At 44.1% G+C, this 20,444-nt stretch overlaps 2 protein-coding genes across 3 annotated transcripts; one reads left to right on the top strand and one right to left on the bottom strand.

The window, feature by feature from the left end:
* Positions 1-2,190: 2,190 nt before the first annotated feature.
* PGAM1 (phosphoglycerate mutase 1) lies at positions 2,191-9,277 on the top strand. The gene is made up of 4 exons (XM_004749557.3): positions 2,191-2,470; positions 6,258-6,532; positions 7,283-7,463; positions 8,175-9,277. The coding sequence occupies exons 1-4, from the start codon at positions 2,332-2,334 to the stop codon at positions 8,342-8,344; spliced, it is 765 nt and encodes a 254-aa protein (XP_004749614.1). The 5' UTR covers positions 2,191-2,331; the 3' UTR covers positions 8,345-9,277.
* EXOSC1 (exosome component 1) lies at positions 8,977-20,407 on the bottom strand. 2 transcript variants are annotated; one of them, XM_004749558.3, is made up of 9 exons: positions 20,309-20,407; positions 20,089-20,204; positions 17,703-17,777; positions 16,209-16,297; positions 14,383-14,416; positions 13,835-13,885; positions 13,620-13,704; positions 13,173-13,307; positions 8,977-9,921 (listed from the first exon to the last, which is right to left on the bottom strand). In XM_004749558.3, the coding sequence occupies exons 1-8, from the start codon at positions 20,373-20,375 to the stop codon at positions 13,201-13,203; spliced, it is 624 nt and encodes a 207-aa protein (XP_004749615.1). In that variant the 5' UTR covers positions 20,376-20,407; the 3' UTR covers positions 8,977-9,921; positions 13,173-13,200. The 2 variants fall into 2 exon arrangements, with proteins under 2 accessions (XP_004749615.1, XP_012910126.1); XM_013054672.2 differs by lacking the exon at positions 8,977-9,921 and having other exon boundaries at positions 12,870-13,307.
* Between the last annotated feature and the right edge of the window lie 37 nt (positions 20,408-20,444).

The raw sequence follows: 20,444 nt of genomic DNA, 5'->3' as shown, positions 1-20,444 counted from the left end.
GGAGGGAAATAGGGCTGTGCCTCCTGATTATCCTTATCTGAGTTTTTGTAACAGCTTAACCGATAAGCTGGTTGGTTGAAAGTTGTTAGAGTCCTGAGATTTTCCCTGGGTCTGGGGAATGAATTAAAGCATTCTGCTGGAAGAGAAGCTGTCGCTCTAAGAGTTTGGGGTTTTGAGGCTGGCTGTAGGCCTCAGGGAGAGATGAGGGCTTGGAGCTTAGATCCCCACCCCACACTCCAGGCAGGAGGAGGGACTTAATGGGCCCGCAGTTGCCCCCTGCAGGGCAAGAAGTGAGGGCTGTGACCCGGTTAGGAGCTGTGAAGTCGGTCCCTCAGGTTGCTCCTAGAGCTGGAATCCAGCTGAAATCAGCCCCCCTCACTCATCCTTTGTTCTCAGGATGTGTGAATTCTTTTCCGTATCCACGTGGTGCCCCACTTTGAGCAAGGAATCAACCCTGACAAATGACTCTGTGCTGTGTGTTCAGTAGAGATAACACTTAAGTTTAAAAAAAAAAAAAAGTAGTTGAGGACAAACCCCACTGATTTATCCTTACTTTTGACTGCCATTTGAGAAATCGCCTTGGTTTGATAGGCTCTAAGCTTCTTCCCAGATTTGTGATTGAAGCTGAGTGAATCCCCATCTCTGCCCAGGAATTCTGGCTTCCAGCTGCAAAAGCAAGCCATCAAGGTCTTCTTCCCACAGTGCTTCCCATCCCCCAAGCTCTCCCCCTCTCTGGATCTCTCCAGGCTGCTGCCTCCCTTACTGACACTGCAAGTCCCAACTTTGGGGCCCTTCCCTGTGGGATCACCTGAGTCCTCCACTAGTCTGCTCTTTTTGAATGGTTCAGGTCACTTTCCTCTTCTGTTACATGTGAACCGGGGGTAGGAGGAGGTGGGGAGTTACAGTGGAGAATTTTCTAGACCTCTCCCAGCCCTGACACTCAGGGCAGGGCTGTGAATTCCGACAACTTAGTTCTCTGAGTCTGGGCATACAGGGATTCCGGAACCAGCCTCAGCTTGAATCCCGAGCCCTGTAACCTTAGGCAGTTTACTTCATCCCTCATTTTCCTCATCAGTAAATAAGGAAGTAGAATACCTGCCTCATAGGACCATTATGAGTATATGAGGATTAAATGAGTTAATGTTTGTAAAGCACTTATAACACTGTTTGGTACAGAGGGTTTTTTTTTTTTTTTTTTTTTTGAGAGCATGTTAAAAACTTTTCTAGAATCTGTTAAATATAGCACACAGCACAGTTTCATTGTTAACTATTTACCTGTGGGTCTTATTGGCACTCCACTTGCTGTGAAGGGCAGAAAACACATTCAACCCATCTTTGGCCCTAGCCCACTGACTCCTGGTTTGGTGCTCAATGAAGTGGCTAGTTTGAAATAAACCAGGAGTCGGTGGCAAGGGTAGCGGAGAGCTGTCCAGACAAGCAGATATTAAACTGCTGATTGGGTGTAGGCAGAAGAACAGGCAGTGACTCTCCTTTTTCTGGGATGTTTGAAGGGGTCCTGAGTTTGCCTCACTGTTGGAGGACCAGGAGGCACCGACTCGAGAGAGTGGGAGGCACCCGAAGAGGTGGGATAAACGGCTCAGTGTTTCTGGGAAGCGCAGGACTTTGGAACCAGCAGTCAGGGACAGTTCTCTTACATGTAAAATAGGATATGAATATCCACTAAAATGAGAAAGCCCTCGTAAGGGCTATTGACTGAACACCTTCCAGATAGACTGGCACCAGCTAAGTATTTATTATGACCATTCACGAATGAGGTTGGGCGAGGTTAAGCCACCTGCCCAAAGATACAAAGCAATAAAAAGGAAGAGTGAAGATTCGAACGCAGGTGTGTGAACTCAAACTCTGCTTAAGGATGGAAAAGTGACCTGGCGCAGCTAAGCCCCGTTCAAATGATAACGGTCACTTTATTAGAACAAAGGCTTATGAATAACAGCAATGCTAGGACAGCAGGGTGGCTCTCGAACGCCCCCTCGGGCACCCACACCCCTGCGGTGCCCAAAAGTCCCGCCGCCTTTCGGCGCTTACGTGCGCTCCGTGACCGCCGCGGCAGACGAGGGGCCGGCGGCCCAGACCGCATGCGCTCTGGCGCCCTCGAGCGCGCCCCTCCCCCACGACGGCCGCAGCGAGGGCACGGGGCGCATGCGCACACCGGGCGGGCGGAGGGCGGCCCCCAGCCAGTGGAAAGATTTTGGACGACCCAGTGCGCGGGATCCCGGTGGTGGCGTGTGAGCGCGCAGGCGCGACTGGGGCCAGGCAGCAACTCCGGAATCTCTGCTAGTCCCAGTGTGTGTCGCACCCGGAGCCGCCGCCATGGCTGCCTATAAGCTGGTGCTGATCCGGCACGGCGAGAGCGCTTGGAACCTGGAGAACCGCTTCAGCGGCTGGTATGACGCCGATCTGAGCCCGGCCGGGCACGAGGAGGCGAAGCGCGGCGGGCAGGCGCTGCGAGGTGCGGAGCGGGCCGGGCTGGGCTGTGGGTGGGGGCTGCGGAGGCCCGGGCGGGCGCCTCACGGTAAGGGCCGCCGCCTGGCTCGCCCCCGTGCCCTCCCAGAGAGGGCTGACCTTGAGCTTCAGCTTTCCAGCAATTTATTTTACAACTGACGAAATGGGCGCAGGTTGGGGGGGGGTCGACTTGCTCAAGGTCATCCAGTGGAGTGAGGGGCAGCGCCAGGAAGAGGGCCGAGGGCGGTCGCCCCGTAACCCATTGCGTTCTCCACTACACCCCCTTGCGAAATTCTCCCATTTTCTAGTCTGAACATTTAGTAAGTCGGGGACGGGTTATTACATGGGATGCCGGTTGCCTTCCAGCAGCCGTAACCACGCCTTTTCAGGAGGTCGCTGCGATTCTAATGAAACGTCAGGCCACACGCGGGTCCCTGGCTGTGGGGGAGTAACGCGGCCCGGTGGGGGGGGGCGGCGCGGGTAGGCAGCGGGCCTCAGAAACCCACGTGCTTACGTAGGCCTTTGCTGTTCAGCAGCATCCCACAAATTCTGTGTCCAAAATCCCATCTTCAAATGTAATTGAGCGAATGAATGAATGAAGGATTTGAATTGATCCTGTGCAGATTCCATAGACAGATTTTAACCCCCTCTTTTCTATCCTTTCCTGGCCCTCTTTCATAGTTGGGAAAAGTGAAGATTGCATAGATGACTTGTTCAAGGTCGTATCTTTCTATTCCTAGTCCATCTCGCTTGCTCCAGTTTGGGTTGAGTAACAACAGGTGGGCAAAGGTGGAAGTGGCAGTGAGATAAACTCATCTACCCAGGCTTGCCCCACCCGGGGGGGTAGCTCTCTGTGGTTTTGGAATGCTTTTTATAAGGAACCATTCCCAGCTGTCAGCAACTCAGAGACACTCTCTGGTCTGAGAAGGTGTTCCTTTGATGATTAGGGCAGATCCAGCCTTGTTCCTTTCTACTTTGGACGTAGAAGCAGCCATTTAAAAGGGTCATTGATGCCTGATGTGGAAGAGGTATTTGGCCTCAGGTTATTCTAGCGTCTTGCCTTCACTGTAGATTCTTTGAAATGAAGCACAGGTTTGGAAAGTGGGAAATGTAATCCTGCTGGCTGTGTGTGTGAACGCTTTGGGATGGTCTGGTGTGACTTACATTAGGAGAGGCTGGGAAAGGGAAAGTGCTGGTAAAGGAGGCCATTTTCTCTCCTGTCTGGCATGAAGACCTGTATGGGTCTGTGGTGGTTTGCTGAGACTAACCCAGGACAAAGATAATTGCAGCTGTACCCTAAAAGACTGATCAAATGGTCAAACTTGGAATTTCTCTTTAACAGATCCTGTTTCAGTTGTTGATTATTATTATTTTTTTAACTTGCTTAATTTCAGTAATCTCTGCACTCAATGTGGGGCTCAAACTCATGACCCCAAGATCAAGCAAGAGTCACATCCACTTGTGACTAAATCAGCCAGGCACCCCCCTATTTCAGTTTGTAAATAAATGTTGGTAGCATTAGTTAGAAAAATTTCATTTAAGATCTTAATATCTGTTGTGGGCATCACTCATGATTATATTAAAAAAGACTGAAAGCAGAAATCTGAATGGTGAAGACCATTATGAATATTGCAAGAAACCTAAAGTAAATACATGAGTAAATCTTAAGTTCTTCAGAGCTTTCAATCATAGTAGGGTTAATAAACAATTTTTTTCTTTTTTAATATTTTACTTATTTGACAGAGGCACAGCGAGAGAGGGAACACAAGCAGGGAGAGGGAGAAGCAGGCTTCCCGCTGAGCAGAGAGTCGGATGTGGGGCTTGATTCCAGCACTCTGGGATCACGACCTGAGCCAAAGGAAGATGCTTAATGACTGAGCCACCTGGGGACCCCAAGGTTTATAAACTCTTGAATTGTTTCAGGAGAAAGCCAGTGAGAACTGAGTTCCCCCATGCAGTCTTACTTCTGGGGGAGGATGAGGTCCACACCATACCATTTACCCCGCCCCTGGGCTATGCTAATGGGAAAGTTAAAGAAAGAGGCCCTAGAGTTCTCTGTTAAGAGCCCTCAGGGGAACTACTTTTCTTCTTGGGGGCCTATTTGGATATCCAAAGGTAGGCACTCCATTGAGAATGGAAATTACTGCTGTGAAACAGCCAGTAGCTTTGCAGCATGGGAGATGACGTTTACACTATGGATGGTTGCTTCCTGGTGACTCAGCCTTTTACTGGGGAGCCATCCCTTCCTTAGAGTTAGGGAGGAGATGGTAATGAAGTCTACTAGGACTTGTCCTGAGGCTTACTGATGAGATTCATCATCTTTTCCCTTGCGGGTAGTGTAGTAGTGGGTTTCCTGGTGATTAATCCTTCCTTCCTCCATCAGCATAGTTCTTACTGGCCTCATTCTCAGCTGAATGACTGGCGGGAGAATTCACTTCACATTGCATTAATTACTGTTGGCAACCTCCATATGAGGCAATATCCAGGAAAGTTTGTGCTGAATTTCAAGGAGGGCCTTGTAGCCTCATGGAGGAAAACACTATATGAAGAAAGGGCCATCTCCTTATTAAAGTGGGAGGGGGGATAATCTTTCATGAAATATGATTGTAGCCTCTTGGTTGGGGCAGCATAACTCTTGATTACCACCCCTTAATAACTAACAAGTGTGGAGGAGAGATTCATTTATAAATGAATCAGTGCAAAGCATTTGTTCTTTTTGCTCTTTCTCCAGGGAGTGGCTTCTCCTAAACCTTGGTCTAGCCATCGACCTAAGGAGGTACAGGCTGGCACATAACTAAAAAGAAACTGGATAAAGAAATTGTGATGCGATTTCCACTCCATAGTGGACATAAAATTTCAAGCAACAAATTTAAGTTTTAATCAGCATCCTCTAAGAGCTCTTGCTGTGTCCTGATTGTTCGGGGTTTAAAAGCCACTTTCCCTAGATAAGAAGTTAGAACTGAAATACATTAGTAATCATTGGTCAAAAGTGACTGTTTTAACTAAAATACAAACATCCAGATCCTTAGGAGTTAGGAAAATATAGAGGGAGCTAGAGATGGTGGTTATGAATTGGATTTTGGAGTCCCACAGCCTGGATTTTAATCTCTCACGAATAAGCTGTGACCTTGAATAATTTGCTCAACTCCTCTAGCATGTGTTAGAAGGATGGTTATGAAGACAAACATATACAGAATAGTCCAGTGCTTGACAGATGGCAAGCCCTCTATACGTATTGGCTATTATTATATATTAAGAGATTTCAAGTTTTTAAGCATCTTTTTCTTGAAAGAATTGGAGAAATAAGGGCGCCTGGGTGGCTCAGTGGGTTAAGCCACTGCCTTCGGCTCAGGTCATGATCTCAGGGTCCTGGGATCAAGTCCCGCATCGGGCTCTCTGCTCAGCAGGGAGCCTGCTTCCTCCTCTCTCTCTCTCTGCCTGCCTCTCTGCCTACTTGTGATGTCTCTCTGTCAAATAAATAAATAAAACCTTTAAAAAAAAAAAAAGAATTGGAGAAATAAGTTCTTAAAATGGCTTAATTACAGCACTGTGTGGTTTAGGATTAGCCACACAGATAGTACACAGTAGCTACTTGACAATATGTTTAGGTCTTGGGTTAGATGAATTATTGGGGAATCATGTTGTCAACTATAAAATAACAAATTTTATCTTTTGTGAAGGCAGAAGATTGTCTTTCCTGCTAGAGTATACAAACTAGCTAAATTTATATGTAAGAAAATTCTGGTTCCAGAGTGGATCTGATTAGCTTATCACTTTGAATTTCTGATTCCCAGATGCTGGCTATGAGTTTGACATCTGCTTCACCTCAGTGCAGAAGAGAGCAATTCGGACTCTCTGGACAGTGCTGGATGCCATTGACCAAATGTGGCTGCCAGTAGTGAGGACTTGGCGCCTCAATGAGCGGCACTATGGGGGTCTGACTGGTCTGAACAAAGCAGAAACTGCTGCCAAGCATGGCGAGGCCCAGGTGAAGATCTGGAGGCGTTCCTATGATGTCCCACCACCTCCAATGGAACCTGACCATCCTTTCTACAGCAACATCAGTAAGGTATGGTAAAACGGGGTTTGGCTCAACCCCACTTAGGAGGACCACAGGTTATGGTTTCTGGCCTCACTCTTTCTTAGCTTTTTATTAGTGTCTGCCTAGTCCCATTGAGTTTATAATTTTTTTTTTTTTTTAAAGATTTTATTTATTTATTTGACAGACAGAGATCACAAGTAGGCAGAGAAGCAGGAAGAGAGAGATGAGGAAGCAGGCTACCCGCTGAGCAGAGAGCCCGATGCGGGGCTCGATCCCATGACCCTGGGATCATGACCTGAGCTGAAGGCAGAGGCTTTAACCCACTGAGCCACCCAGGCGCCCCGAGTTTATAATTTATAATAAATAGTTAATTTTTTCAATTATCCTTCTCTAAGGAATGTTAAAAGATTTAGTTGGTAGTTACTTCTCTAAAAATATATCTCCTTTTTTTCTTTCTTCGATATACTTCATAAAACCTATCCATAGTTGTAGGGCCCTTCTAAAACAAGTGGAAGATTAAGTGAATTGGGAAGAGCCTTATACTTACTTTCCCCCCCTTCTTTTCTAAGTTTCTTTGAAAAATTAATCTTCCAGTAGCGGGCAGTGGTGGTAGGAAGAGCTGCAAGGTAATAATTAGCCCCTTTGCCAAGCTCTCAGCTCTATTCTGTGCGCTGGTGAGAGATTTTGATTCATCACTTTAATTAGGGGATGAGGAGTGGGCAGAACAGATGCAGCTACTACTAATTGGTGAATTTGGATTTTGTTGTTGTTGTTTAGGATCGAAGGTATGCAGACCTCACTGAAGATCAGCTACCCTCCTGTGAGAGTCTGAAGGACACAATTGCCAGAGCTCTGCCCTTTTGGAATGAAGAAATAGTTCCCCAGATTAAGGAGGGGAAACGAGTACTGATTGCAGCCCATGGCAACAGCCTTCGGGGCATTGTCAAGCATCTGGAGGGTATGTGTATTTTTCAGGGGAACCCTCAAGGAGGCATACAGCAAAATTGCCACTAATCAGGGACTTATTTCATGCAAAGGAGACCTTCGGGAAAAGGTTAGACATTGAGAGCCTTGGAGATAGTCTAGATTGACTCCTGGTCACCCTCTACCCTTGTTTCCTCAAAGCATCGTAGACAGACTCACTGGGTGCTTACTGTATAAGCAGAACTTTAGGTTCCCCTTCAGACCTGATGCAGAAGCTGCTATCTGTTACTCACATACACTTTATAATTTGAGATGCTCACCTTTAGATTTTGATTGCCAGTTCAAACTGGTAAAATCCTCCTTAATCACAACCTGGTACAACTTCACACATGAATTGCGATTTGCATTCTAAATTGCTTTACCTGAAGGCCTAGAGGGACAGATTTGCTGATTTTTGGCAGGCTGGATGGATCACATAGGACATTTGTGATGTGGATGGTCTTGATCCTACTTTGGGAGAGAGATCTGTGGTACACACCTTTCATACATTTTTGTTTTTCAGTGGCTGAGAGATAAGTATTGAGTGTATTCTTTGGGTAACTGATCTATAATACAGATCATTACTGTTACTACAAATACCAGAAAGCGTGTCTTGTTTTATTTAATTCCTGCTGAAGTCCTTTGTCACCTGCAGAGGTGACATGGATTTATGTCTTGCATGGCTAATCACGGTGTGTATTTTCAGGTCTTTCCGAAGAGGCTATCATGGAATTGAACCTTCCAACAGGCATTCCCATAGTCTATGAATTGGACAAGAACTTGAAGCCCATCAAGCCCATGCAGTTCCTGGGGGATGAAGAGACCGTGCGTAAAGCCATGGAAGCTGTGGCTGCCCAGGGCAAGGCCAAAAAGTGAAGGGAAGCAGGCAGACTACTTCCCCAAGGATACCTCCCCTCCCTGTCCATCCCACTCCTCTGCACTTCTTCCCTGCACATGTCACACTGACCGTATCTGTAGGCATCTTAAGTTTTAGCTGCAGATGAGGACCAGTGGCTCCTAATTTCATTTAGCCATTTTGTTTCTTGCACCCACTCTCTTCATATATTCTAGTCAGAATGGCACTTCTGGGGCATGGGTTCTCAGTCCAAGCTGAGAGAAGACGCTTACCCAAGAGTAGGGAATTAGTAATGCTGGGGGTTTTGCTACTGTTTTATTATTGAGGACCTGCTTGCAATAGGGATAGGGAGGAACCATGCTAGGTGTGACCAATGAGAAGCAAAAGAGCCTGTGTGTGTTCCCACGAGCAAGTCCTGTACTGTTCTGTACAGGTAGAGCAGGGGGTGCTCTAGTCATTCCAGTGGAAGATGAACGTAACCTGCATGGTGATGAAAATAGTCATTTCCCCTCTGACCCTAGAAGAGCTGGCTCCAGAAGATTGGGATCAATCTGAATGTTTTACATGTTGCATTTACTTTTACAAGAAAAAAAAGTACATATATATATATATAAATACAAAACGAAAACCCTTCTGGGGTTTCTAGTGGCGGTTGAAATATTCCCACATGTGATCATCCAAAAATAAGCCATTCCTCACACCAGTGTGGGATAAACTCCTTGACTTCTGAGGCCTAGGAGTTCATTCTGCTGTGTGTTTTAGAATCCCTCCCCTGCCTTAATGTTTTATGGCAGTGAGATGCCTCTTGATCATGTCCAAGTGTGTCTTTCACTGTATCTGTTTCTGATTATGTTCCAGTTGCTTGGCCCCACCATGGGCTCAGTACTCATTTTGAGTGTAACCGTACTAAATCTTTTTTCCAGATCAGTATAATAAAGGAGTGATGTGCAATATCTTCTGTGTGATATAGTGATCCCTCTAGAACTTTAAGACAACCAGTCAGTTTACACAGCCCGGTCCACATATGGTATATCTTACTAGGTTTTCCATCTTAGGTTGGGGAGCTGAGGTGTGGGGGAGCAGGTCATCTTAGCTGAACTCTCCATTCCTATTGCCTCTATAGCTCTTGTTCAGTGATGCTGGTTACTGAGTACCACTTGAGTGGAAAATGAAATTCTGAAACCCCATTATACCTTTTGAGTAAGGTAAAGACTTGTTTACATTAAAAAGCTAATATTTTTCTATTAGAAATCTATAAACTTGATTCACTTTTCATCCTCAGAAATTACATACAACTTTATAAAATGATGCAGGAAAAAAGTTGATTACATTATATAAATAATTAGGAAGGGGCATGGCTCACATTTACCTTCTCTCTAAGGTCTTTGAAAAGATTGTGGGATCATAAGAGAGACTCCAAGGCATGAAAAAGCTCTTAATGCCTTTCTTCTAGCAGGAGGTAATAGGGGCCTCTGTCTGGGAAGCTCTCACGAAGCTCCTCTGTGCCGGCCATTGGCTGAGGCATGTTAACATACACAGTCTCTAATCTTCATCACCTCTGAAAGGGCTGCTATCCCCAGTTTACAGAAGAAACAGGCTGAAAAAGATGCAGAAACTGGTCAAATATATGCTACCAAGTACTGGAACCCAGAGAAAAGATGTTCAACTAAAGTCCTTATTCTCAGTTTAAATACTTGAATCATCTTCTTGAGTTTTTCACTTGATCTGTACAGTAACTCTAGGATGAGCTTTAGTAATTTAAGTCTCCCAACAGTCTGGTGGAATGTTAAATTTACTTAGCCTGTACTGAATCTTAGACTGAAAGTTGATAATCCTTTGATCAAGGCTCTTCACCGAAGTCAGACTGGATCAGCTTAGATTACTCTTACTCTGTGTCCTGACATCTGAATTTATGGCAGTCTTCACTCACTGACTAGAACTCTTAAAGGCAGGAAAGTAACAGAAAGCCTGCATTATCTACCAACACCACCAGGAGGCTAACAACTAGCATCCTTCCAAGACCCTGCTTAGCTAGGGTAGCTACCTAAGCAGCATCATCTAGTGGGGGCGGGGGGGGGGTGTTGTTGCGATTTGTAGGCGTTTTGAAATTCACCTCATCCAGGCTGAGAATCACTATTCCAAGGCACAGAAACCAATATCCTCCTCATCTCTTAGAACCAGTTGTAGATTAGCAGATATCATCACTAAACATCACTATTTGGGCATAGCTGTTGAGTCAGCTATGAGAGCACTCAAAAAAATTTTTATTGCGCTTTTACTATGTTTAGTCACAGTACCAGGCACTGAAGATTCAAAGAGATTCCTGCAATACAATACTGGATGGTTAATGGAGAAAATCCATCCTGCTCTGCAGATCTGAGAGCGCGGTTATTAGCTGCTTCAAATGTTCTTTCTGACACTTTATTAGAATGTTTGTTTACGTATCACCTGTCTTTCCTCATTAGAATGTAAGCTCTACAAAGAAAGGATTCTATCGTTCACTGTTTTAACTCCTAGCTGCTCAGTATATGTTTACTGAATGAAGTCCCAACACGCACTCAATTAATGAACCACTGCTAATTTGGAGAGCCTTTAATTTCATGCCCAGGGTTCAATCAATATTTAGAAAAAGGCACCATGGTATAGAAGAAAAAATTTTGGCTTTTTAAGACAGACCTAAGTTTGAATAATGCTCTAATGCTCTGCCACTTGATGTCTTTGTGACTTAGGGCAAGTTAACTGATTTTCCTAAGCCTCAGTTTACTTCTCTATAAAATGTAGAAACGATCAGAACATTCCAGGGCTACTGGGAAGTTCAGAGGTAAGTAAAGTGGCTAAAGTGGTTAATGCTGTAGAGAGAATCAAATGGTAGCATCTTCTTGCAAGGCAATATGGGAACACCTAACCAAAATTTTAAAAATACACATTCTCTGACCCAGTGTTCCACTTCTAGGACTCTGTTTTGCCACAGAACTTAGGCATGCACAAGGATATATAGGATAGGGGTTTTCTTGGTAGCATTGCCTATAAAAAAGGAAAATCTGTAAAGTTTTAAAACCTCTATCAGTAATGGGACTACTTAAACTACATTGTAACGTAAGGCCTGGAATTTGACAGATCCTTGATAGAAGGCAACCAGATCTGTAATAACAATAACATAATACTGGTATGTACTGGAACTTAGGTATTTCTTCCTCACAATAACCCATGAGATCATACTATGCCAGACGAGGAAAGAGACATAAACAAAAATAACTTGCACTACTATCAATGTTCAACATCTGATTATTTTAGTATACTATAATTTGTACAGTGTTACCATTGGGGGAAAAATGGGCAAAGTGTACCAGGAATCTCTTATTATTTCTTAAAACTGCATGGGGAGCTACTGATCTCAATTCTGTTTTCTTTTTTTTTTTAAAGATTTTATTTATTTATTTGACAGAGATCACAAGTAGACAGAGAGGCAGGCAGAGAGAGAGAGAGAGGGAAGCAGGCTCCCTGCTGAGCAGAGAGCCTGATGTGGGCCTCGATCCCAGGACCCTGAGATCATGACCTGAGCCGAAGGCAGCGGCTTAACCCACCGAGCCACCCAGGCACCCCCCCCTTTTTTTTTTAAACACTTTTTTTATATAAAGATATTTATTTATTTGACAAATCACAAGTAGGCAGAGAGGCAGGCAGAGAGAGAGAGGAGGAAGCAGGCTCCCCGCTGAGCAGAGAGCCCGATGCGGGACTTGATCCCAGGACCCTGAGATCATGACCTGAGCTGAAGGCAGAGGCTTTAACCCACTGAGCCACCCAGGCGCCCTCGATTCTGTTTTCTATTAAAAAACCAACCTAACCTATTCAAGGCTAGTAGCTAGAGGATATAAACCCAGGTGGGTTGACTCCAGAGTTCACAGGTAACCACTGTCGGTACACCTAAAAGATACGGGCTCCTTGAAGAACATCTCAAAAACTGACATCTCGAATTCTTTCCTTCCGGTCCCTCGGCAGCTTCTCCACGCTTAACCCTTATCCCTTCCTCATCCCCAAACTCGGATGTCCATTCCTTCTGTGCTTTGTTCAGGCTCCTTTGTCTGCCTTGAATATTTCCATTCCACTTAGTCAAGTTCTTCAGTTCCTTTTATTTCACACATCCTTCCCTGGTCTCCCATGACCGTGCTCTTTCCCTCTTTTCAGTTCAGGTTTAACAAACGTATGCTGGGGTACCCACTAAATTAGTAATACTAATTTCATCTAATTACTTTCAGAACTACTCACATGTACCCTGAATCACCATGTGTTCTTTAATTTTCACTAAACTGTACTGTCTCTCAATGAGATGTATATAAAGTGCTTGACTCAGTGCCTGGCATATAGCAAGTACTCAGTAAGTGGAAGTGCTTAGAACATAGAAAATATAAGAAAGATTGGAGATTAGGCTTTTCCAGAGTAAGCAAGCACTTCACACATGTCTGTAATGGGTGTCAGCAATCAGGCAAATCCCTCCTCTGAATGTCATGATGCTTTTTAGATGCTTCCCTACTCAAGACAACGAAAGCCATAAAATCTTTTTAATAAAAAATGTTTTGTCTCAGCAAAAAATGTGTATTTTTAAGACTGTTAGAGGGAACAGGTTACTTCCAATATTGTACAGTTTGTTGGCACCTCCAAAAAAAGAGAAATTGATCACTCCAGAAAATGAAATCCACTGAAAGGTTCATAAGAAAAATATTCCACCTAAAGTATAAGTTGCTGGCAGATTTTTCTAAAGGTGGTTATTGGCCAACCCCAGGCGTCTGAATAAAGACAATGGCATCTTGATGTTGGATTCATACACGTACTCTTAGATAAACGGCTTACCCCTCTCCATGGGGTAAAATGTGGCTTCTTAGGTCTGCAGGAATTCAGGCTGCACTCGGGCCACTTTCCGGAATTCTTTAGTGTGGGTCTTAGGGCACTGCATCTCACACCAACTAATGGGAACCATCTGGACACCTGAAAGGAAAGAGCTGGTGTTGGAGCTGGAAACCCCAAATGTTTACCAAAGACCCTTCCCTTTCAAGGCTGGTTATGAACTGAAGTATCACCAAACAGCCTACTGAACCTCACCTCATATGCCACTGACTTAACACAGTGAGTCCCCCATTACAATTATATAAGGAGAATCATTCTAATCTCAGTAGTAAGTACTGACACTCATATTGCTTCCTAGATAATTAAAAAAACAAGGGTAACAAGAGCAAACAGTGGATTAATCCCAAACCATAGCTCCCAGGGAAAGGTGAGCACATGGATGCATGGACTTACCCGATTCACTGTGGGCCACCACCACCCCGAGCTCGTTCTCGGCAGTGGTCAGGAGGTAGTTGGATTGTGCGTCACCCAGGGAGATCTAGTCACACAACACTGGTAAAGGAAAATGATGGGTGATAAGTCTTCCCTCCTATAACCACTTGAGTTGTTTTCTACTTCTATTTTTTGTTTTGACAAAGGACCACAACACTCCTGGGAATAAAGGATACCACTTTGGCCAAGACAATGTCACCTGGGCGGAAACTCTTATAAATCTCTACCTGTAAGAAAAGAACAGGATTGTTAAGTGAAAGCTCTAAATCAGATCTACATGAAACTATTACCCCTCTGTAGACCCAATCTACTTTTTAACCCCATAGGGTGAAAAGTCATCATTAGTCAAGCCAATCAACAACTTCTATTGCTTCTACAGCATCATTATATAAAGCAAAGATTTTTAATTCAGTAACCTGATCAGGAATCTGACTTGGACAAAAGTTACTATAGCTGGCTCTGAAAGGATCCAGAGTAAATCGGAACAGCAAAGAATAAACACCTGGCTTCAAAGGCAAGGAGTAAACTAATCCCCGTCAAAAATCCTAAGGGAGAGGAATAGGACAGGGAGGTGAATTCCACACTTTCTAGTAGGAAACATCTTAAAATTCCTTGGATCTTTGGATCTACATTTCTATAAATGTTTGAAATTCACTGAAATAATTTAAAAGGATTGAGATTCCTAAAGTCATAAGGAAAAAAAGAAAAAGGACCAACCAACAACCTTGTCTTTTTCAGTAGCTCGGACATCTTCCTTGCTATAAAAAAGAATTAACAGAAAGATTAATTATCGGTGAGAAAGAATTATTCTGCAGAATCATAGACAAAGAGCTACAAGAGTAGAGAGAACGAGTCATAATGGGGACCTAGATGCCATGAGAGAAGTGGGGTAGAGAAGCATTCCAAGTCCTCAGCCGGAGGAGAAAACCACATTCCCATTCTTGGGTCACACAGAGCAGCAGTATCAATACCTCTGAGTACAGAAAAGCAGAACAGATTAGGCAGGAAAAATTAAGGAACTTTGCTGCCTTAGTAGAGCTTGAAGAGAAGCATTATAGAACAACACAGCATCCTGAGAGTGGAATGGGACCCAGAAGTTAAATTATCTGGCTCACAAGAACTGTTGATCCCTTCTCAAAGAACCCACAGGGAAACAAAAAAAACAAAAACCAAAAAACAAAACACACTCAACTACCATTTCACCTACTAACCATTTTTTAGAAGTATTTTATTTTTTTAAGATTTATTTATTTATCTATCTTAGAGAGAGACAACACAGGTGCATAAGAGTGGAAGGAGTATGCGCTCTATTTCACAGAGGGAGAGAGTCTCTAGTAGTCTTCCCACTGAGCACAGAGCCCAACACAGGCTCAATCTCATGACCCATGAGATCATGACCTGAGCTGAAATGGCAAATCAGCTGCTCAACCAAATGAGACGTCCAGGTGCTCCTAAGATTTTATTTATTTTTAAAAAGATTTTGTTTTATTTGACACACAGAGAGAGATCACAAGTAGGTGGCTTGGCCGGGGGAGGGGGGGCGGCAGATAAGAAAGCTCCCTGCCGAGCAGAGAGCCTGATGTGTGGCTCGTGCCCAGGACCCTGAGATCAAGACCTAAGCTGAAGGCAGAGGTTTAACCCACTGAGCCACCCAGGTGCCCCTAAGGTTTTATTTTTAAGTAATCTCTATACCTAACATGGGGCTTGAACTCACAACCCCAAGATCAAGACTTATCCATGCTTTACCGGTTGAGCCAGGTGCCCCTCCCACACTAACCTTTTTAATGTCTCAAATCCTTGGGTTTAAACTATATTAAATAGGGGCGCTTGGGTGGCTCAGTGGGTTAAGCCTCTGCCTTCGGCTCAGGTCATGATCTCAGGTTCCTGGGATCGAGACCCACATTGGGCTCTCTGCTTGGCGGGGAGCCTGCTTGCCCCCACCCCCCTGCCTGCCTCTCTGCCTACTTGTGATCTCTCTCTCTGTCAAATAAATAAATAAATAAAATATTTTTAAAAAAGTAAACTATATTGGGCGCCTGGGTGGCTCAGTGGGTTAAGCCGCTGCCTTCGGCTCAGGTCATGATCTCAGGGTCCTGGGATCGAGTCCCACATCGGGCTCTCTGCTCAGCAGGGAGCCTGTTTCCTCCTCTCTCTCTCTCTGCCTGCCTCTCTGCCTACTTGTGATCTCTCTCTGTCAAATAAATAAATAAAATATTAAAAAAAAAAAAAGTAAACTATATTAAATAAAAGAAAGGAAGGTATTTCCTAAAATGTCTTCTACTTTGTTTCATATGAGTCATTATGCATCACTAGTCTCCAGCTTAGCTCAGTTCTTTTCATTTTACTTTAAAGCCCAATCTTGTCACTATTTTCCTTTTGTCTTAGCTCATACATTATAACCTTTCCTTTGGACACCATCTGGACAGAATCAGAACACAAAGATGGGAGCCAGAGAGGCAGGTATAGGAACTGTAATTGTTCCTAAAAATTCCAGTCCCCTCTTCTATCCTCAGGTGTGGAGGCCAAGGCAAAGACATGAACACTTCTTACCGGATAGTTCCTCGAAAAGAGTTCTTAAGTGGTGTGGACCCTACATACAGGATGTGCACTTTGGCAAAGCGTGAATTGATGCTAGAGACCTGTGAAACAGAGAAAAGATCAGCATTAGAATAGTAGCAGTTGTGAGCTCAAGGAGGCAGCAAGAAAGTAGGAATTACCAGGATTTTAGTCCAAGCAACCCCATTAATTATAGAATTTAAGCCAAGTTAACTTCTACTTAACTTTGCATAAACGATACATGTCAAGTGGAATGAGAGTAACTCTGGCCAACTAATAAAGTTACTGTAGGCATCCAATGAAATAATATGGAGGAGATCTTGAAAAATACAGAAACCTAACATAAATAGACACAGGATATTACAGCAAATCTAGACCTTCAGCACATCTTGCTAAAAGCCCCGTAGAGTGAACAGAATTTAAGTTTACATTTGAGGTACTGTATAATATTTGGATCACTGCGTCTTCAGTTGTTTTGAGAAAAACACACAGATTTTCTGTTGGAACAATTTATAAAGAGAGAAACTAAAAGCTACAAGTTAATTTAACCTGGCAGAAGGTAGTGATGGGGTACCTGGGTGGCTCAGTTGGTTGAGTGACTGACTGCCTTCGGCTCAGGTCATGATCCCGGACTTCCAGGATCGAGTCCCGCATGGGGCTCCCAGCAACTTGGGAAGTCTGCTTCTCCCTATGACCTTCTCCTCTCTCATGCTCTCTCTCACTCATTCTCTCTCAAATAAATAAATAAAATCTTAAAAAAAAAAAAAAAAAAAAAGAAGGTAGGGATGGGCAGGGAGTAAGGATATATTACATTAATTGATCATGGCAACCTTAATTTGTACTTCCCCCTGGAATACCCTAAAAGACAAGATTTAAAAGGAATGCTAGAATATAAGCTCTTTTGCTTCCCTGCAGAATAAGATCTAGCTTCTAGATATTAAAAAATAGGCCTCCTCATTACCCTTTGACACCCCTGTTTAGCAAACTGCATACTTAGAGACTCAGCTCAGTGAAAGAACTATAACTGCTGAAGCAGGCTGCCTTGATCACTAACCCAGAACTTTCCAAGCCAGCACAGTCCCGTAACCCTGTGCTGATAGAAATGTTCTGTGCTGGCCAACATGGCAGCACTTGAAATTTTGCTGGTGGACTGATGAAATGAACTTTTTTTTTTGGTCAGAGAGAGTGAGCACAGGCAGACAAGAGTGGCAGGCAGAGGGAGAAGCAGGCTTCCTGCTGAGCAAGAAGCCCGATGTGGGACTCGATCCCAGGACGCTGGGATCATGACCTGAGCCGAAGGCAGCCGCTTAACCAACTGAGCCACCTAGGCATCCCTGAAATGAACTTTTAATTTTTTTTTATTTTAATTCATTTCAATTAAATGGCCAATATAGCTAGTGGCTATGGTATTTGACAGTGCAGTTCCACAATGATCATGATTTCGCCATTGAACAAGTGTCTTAAGCAGGGAGGTTAAAACCAACTTACCTTACAGGTTACAATAGCCCCCACATCCGGTAGTAGTTGGGACTCTGTTTCTCTCATTACAGAAATGACTGGAAGCTATAGAGAAAACAATAAAATGTAAGATCTTGACTAAGCCTCGCATAAAGGTATCTGTGGCTCAAGAGTAATGTAGTAATTCTTTGGTCCATAGCTGAGATCACAAGGACTTACAGACATAAGTGCCCAGAGGAGACAGCCTTAGAAATTCTAGACAATAGGAAGGTCAAGGGACCATTCTTCAAGGGAAGAATGCTACTAGAACACATAATCTAATCATTTCAGATGAGTCCTATGAAAGTTTTTGGTGATTTTCTTGGATTTCTTGGTGTATAACCATCGTCTATCATTATGCATAACTTGACTCCTTCCAAGTTATACTACTTCCCTCTGTTTCTCACTTTATTGTACCGGCTAGAATTTCCAAATAAACATTATATAATAATGGCCATACTTGATTTCTTCTATTTTAAGGGAATACTTGTAGTTTTCTCTTTGAGCAAGGTATTGGCTGTTGGTGTAAGACAGATACATTTTTAAAATTATTTATTTATTTATTTGTTTGTTTGTTTTTAAAAGATTTTTATTTATTTATTTGACAGACAGAGATCACAAGTAGGCAGAGAGGCAGACAGAGAGAGAGGGAAGCAGGCTCCCTGCCAAGCAGAGAGCCCGATGCGGGACTCGATACCAGGACCCTGGGATCATGACCTGAGCGGAAGGCAGAGGCTTTAAACCACTGAGCCACCCAGACGCCCATAAAAGATTTATTTATTTTAGAGAGTGCGTGCATGCGCAAATAGGGAGAGGGACAGTGGGAGAGAGAGGGAGAGAATCCCAAGCAGATTCCCCACTTGTTGGGGGGTCCTGACATGAGGCTCAATCCCAGGAATCTGAGATCATGACCGGAGCTAAAATTGAGTTAGCTACTCAACTGACCAAGCCACTCAGGCACCCCAAGACAAATATTTTGAAACTCATCTTTGATTTATCTCTTCCTTGTTTACTGTGCTTCAGTTCCCTGGCTGCCTTTCAGTTTCACTAACTCATTAAACATCTTCCCATCTCAAAATTTGTGTTCAACCTGTTCTTTCTGCCAGGACTGTGCTCTCAACCCAATTCTTATTTATCCTTTAGATTCAGGTTCAGTGTCATTTCTGCTGACCACAGTGGGTTTGTCTTTTACATGTTCTCACAGTAACCTGTAATATTTTTTCAAAATAGTCATCACATTTGTAGCAATATGCTAATTTGAGCACTTACTTGTTTATAATTTGTTTGTCCCTCGACAGCAGGGACCATGTGTATTTGGCTTACTACCATATCTCTAGAGATCAGCATTGTGCCTGGCACATGGAAATGCTCAATAAATATATGAAATGAATAAGCTTAGATATGTTAAAGACATTCCCAAAATTGACTGAATAGAAAGCCTCTCATTTAACATATGAGGAAAAACCTAAAACCAGAGATCAAGTTTCTAACATGAAGCAGAAACACAGCCTAGTTAGCCAGTACCTAAAAGTTTTAATTCTGAATTCTCTTTCTACTATATCCTCTATCTTTAAGCTGCTCCTTCAAAGACTGCTTATCTGATCCTGGGCTACTCCTGGATCAGCCTCTGGAACTAGAGAGGACAGTGTTAGGCACTCAACAAAATTTACTGAGCACAGGCCCTTGTGCTTGGCACGAAAGGTATGGTGGCAAGGTTTGCTTTCGTGGAACTTAAAGAGTTTAGTAAGGGAAGAGTCAAGGGGGAACATGTAACTGAATGTTTAATTATTTGCAAAGCTGAGCACAGGGAAGGAAAGAAATGTAGTTCCTTGTGAGGGTTTAACAAAACAAAAAATAAAAGCTCATACAACTCCTTTCCTTGACTAGTAGGTCTAGCATGGCTTCTCAGATAAAGTGATACTAGAGAAGCTATCTGAAAGACATTAAAGAATTAAACACGCTAAGGAGATGACCGTGTTCCAAACAAACTGTTTGTGTACAAAGGCTCTGTGGGAAGAGAGAGCTTACCCTACCAGCGACAGTGAAAGAAGCCTGTGTGACAAGACTGCAGAGTGAGGTGGGAAGAGCGAAGCAAGATGAAACCGGAGACAGGAGACATTCGGACAAGATGAAGCTCACTGCAGGGCTGAGTCTGCCTCTGCTCGTTCCCTAACTTCCTTCCCCGAGTGTCAGCAATTTAATCAAGCGAGAGCAAGACATCCGGTCTGTGGTGGCTAAAATGCCCAGCAGTGGAGACCAGCTGTTCTACTGCTGAGGCACTAAAGACGCGTCCGTAGTGCCCCTGCCTAACGATCGCGAAACCAAAAGCTGCCTAAAAGAAAGGAAGAGAAGGGGGAACGGGAAGCTGCCCCTTTACCGCGCCGTTCTCGCTGCTCTTCGTCAGGCAGCCAGCCAGCGAAGAAAAGATGTAGCCGTGTCGGGTGTAAGTGCCGCTGCCCGGGCTGCCCTCCTCCAAGTTACACAGACGTTCGCCTGAAGAAAAACGCTGCATCAGTCACGGGTCCCCATGAGGTGCCGGCCATCCAGGCTTCCTGCTCTATCCTATCCGGAATTCGCTATGGACCCCTCACACTTACCGGGAATGCAGTACCTCACGGGTGGCGCCATGACTGCTAGTGGAGGGAAACGACGTCGACTTCTCATTGGCCAAAATTCAGGAGCGGTGCTAGAGTAAGAAACGCGCCAATTGGTGTGATTTATCACGTGTTCGTC

This window comes from Mustela putorius, unplaced genomic scaffold, assembly GCF_011764305.1.
Source record: "Mustela putorius furo isolate JIRA1106 unplaced genomic scaffold, ASM1176430v1.1 tig00003909_pilon_pilon_pilon, whole genome shotgun sequence".
In the NCBI taxonomy this organism is placed as follows: domain Eukaryota; kingdom Metazoa; phylum Chordata; class Mammalia; order Carnivora; family Mustelidae; genus Mustela; species Mustela putorius.
Note: the sequence above shows the minus strand (reverse complement) of the source record. Positions and strands in the feature narration are given on the sequence as shown.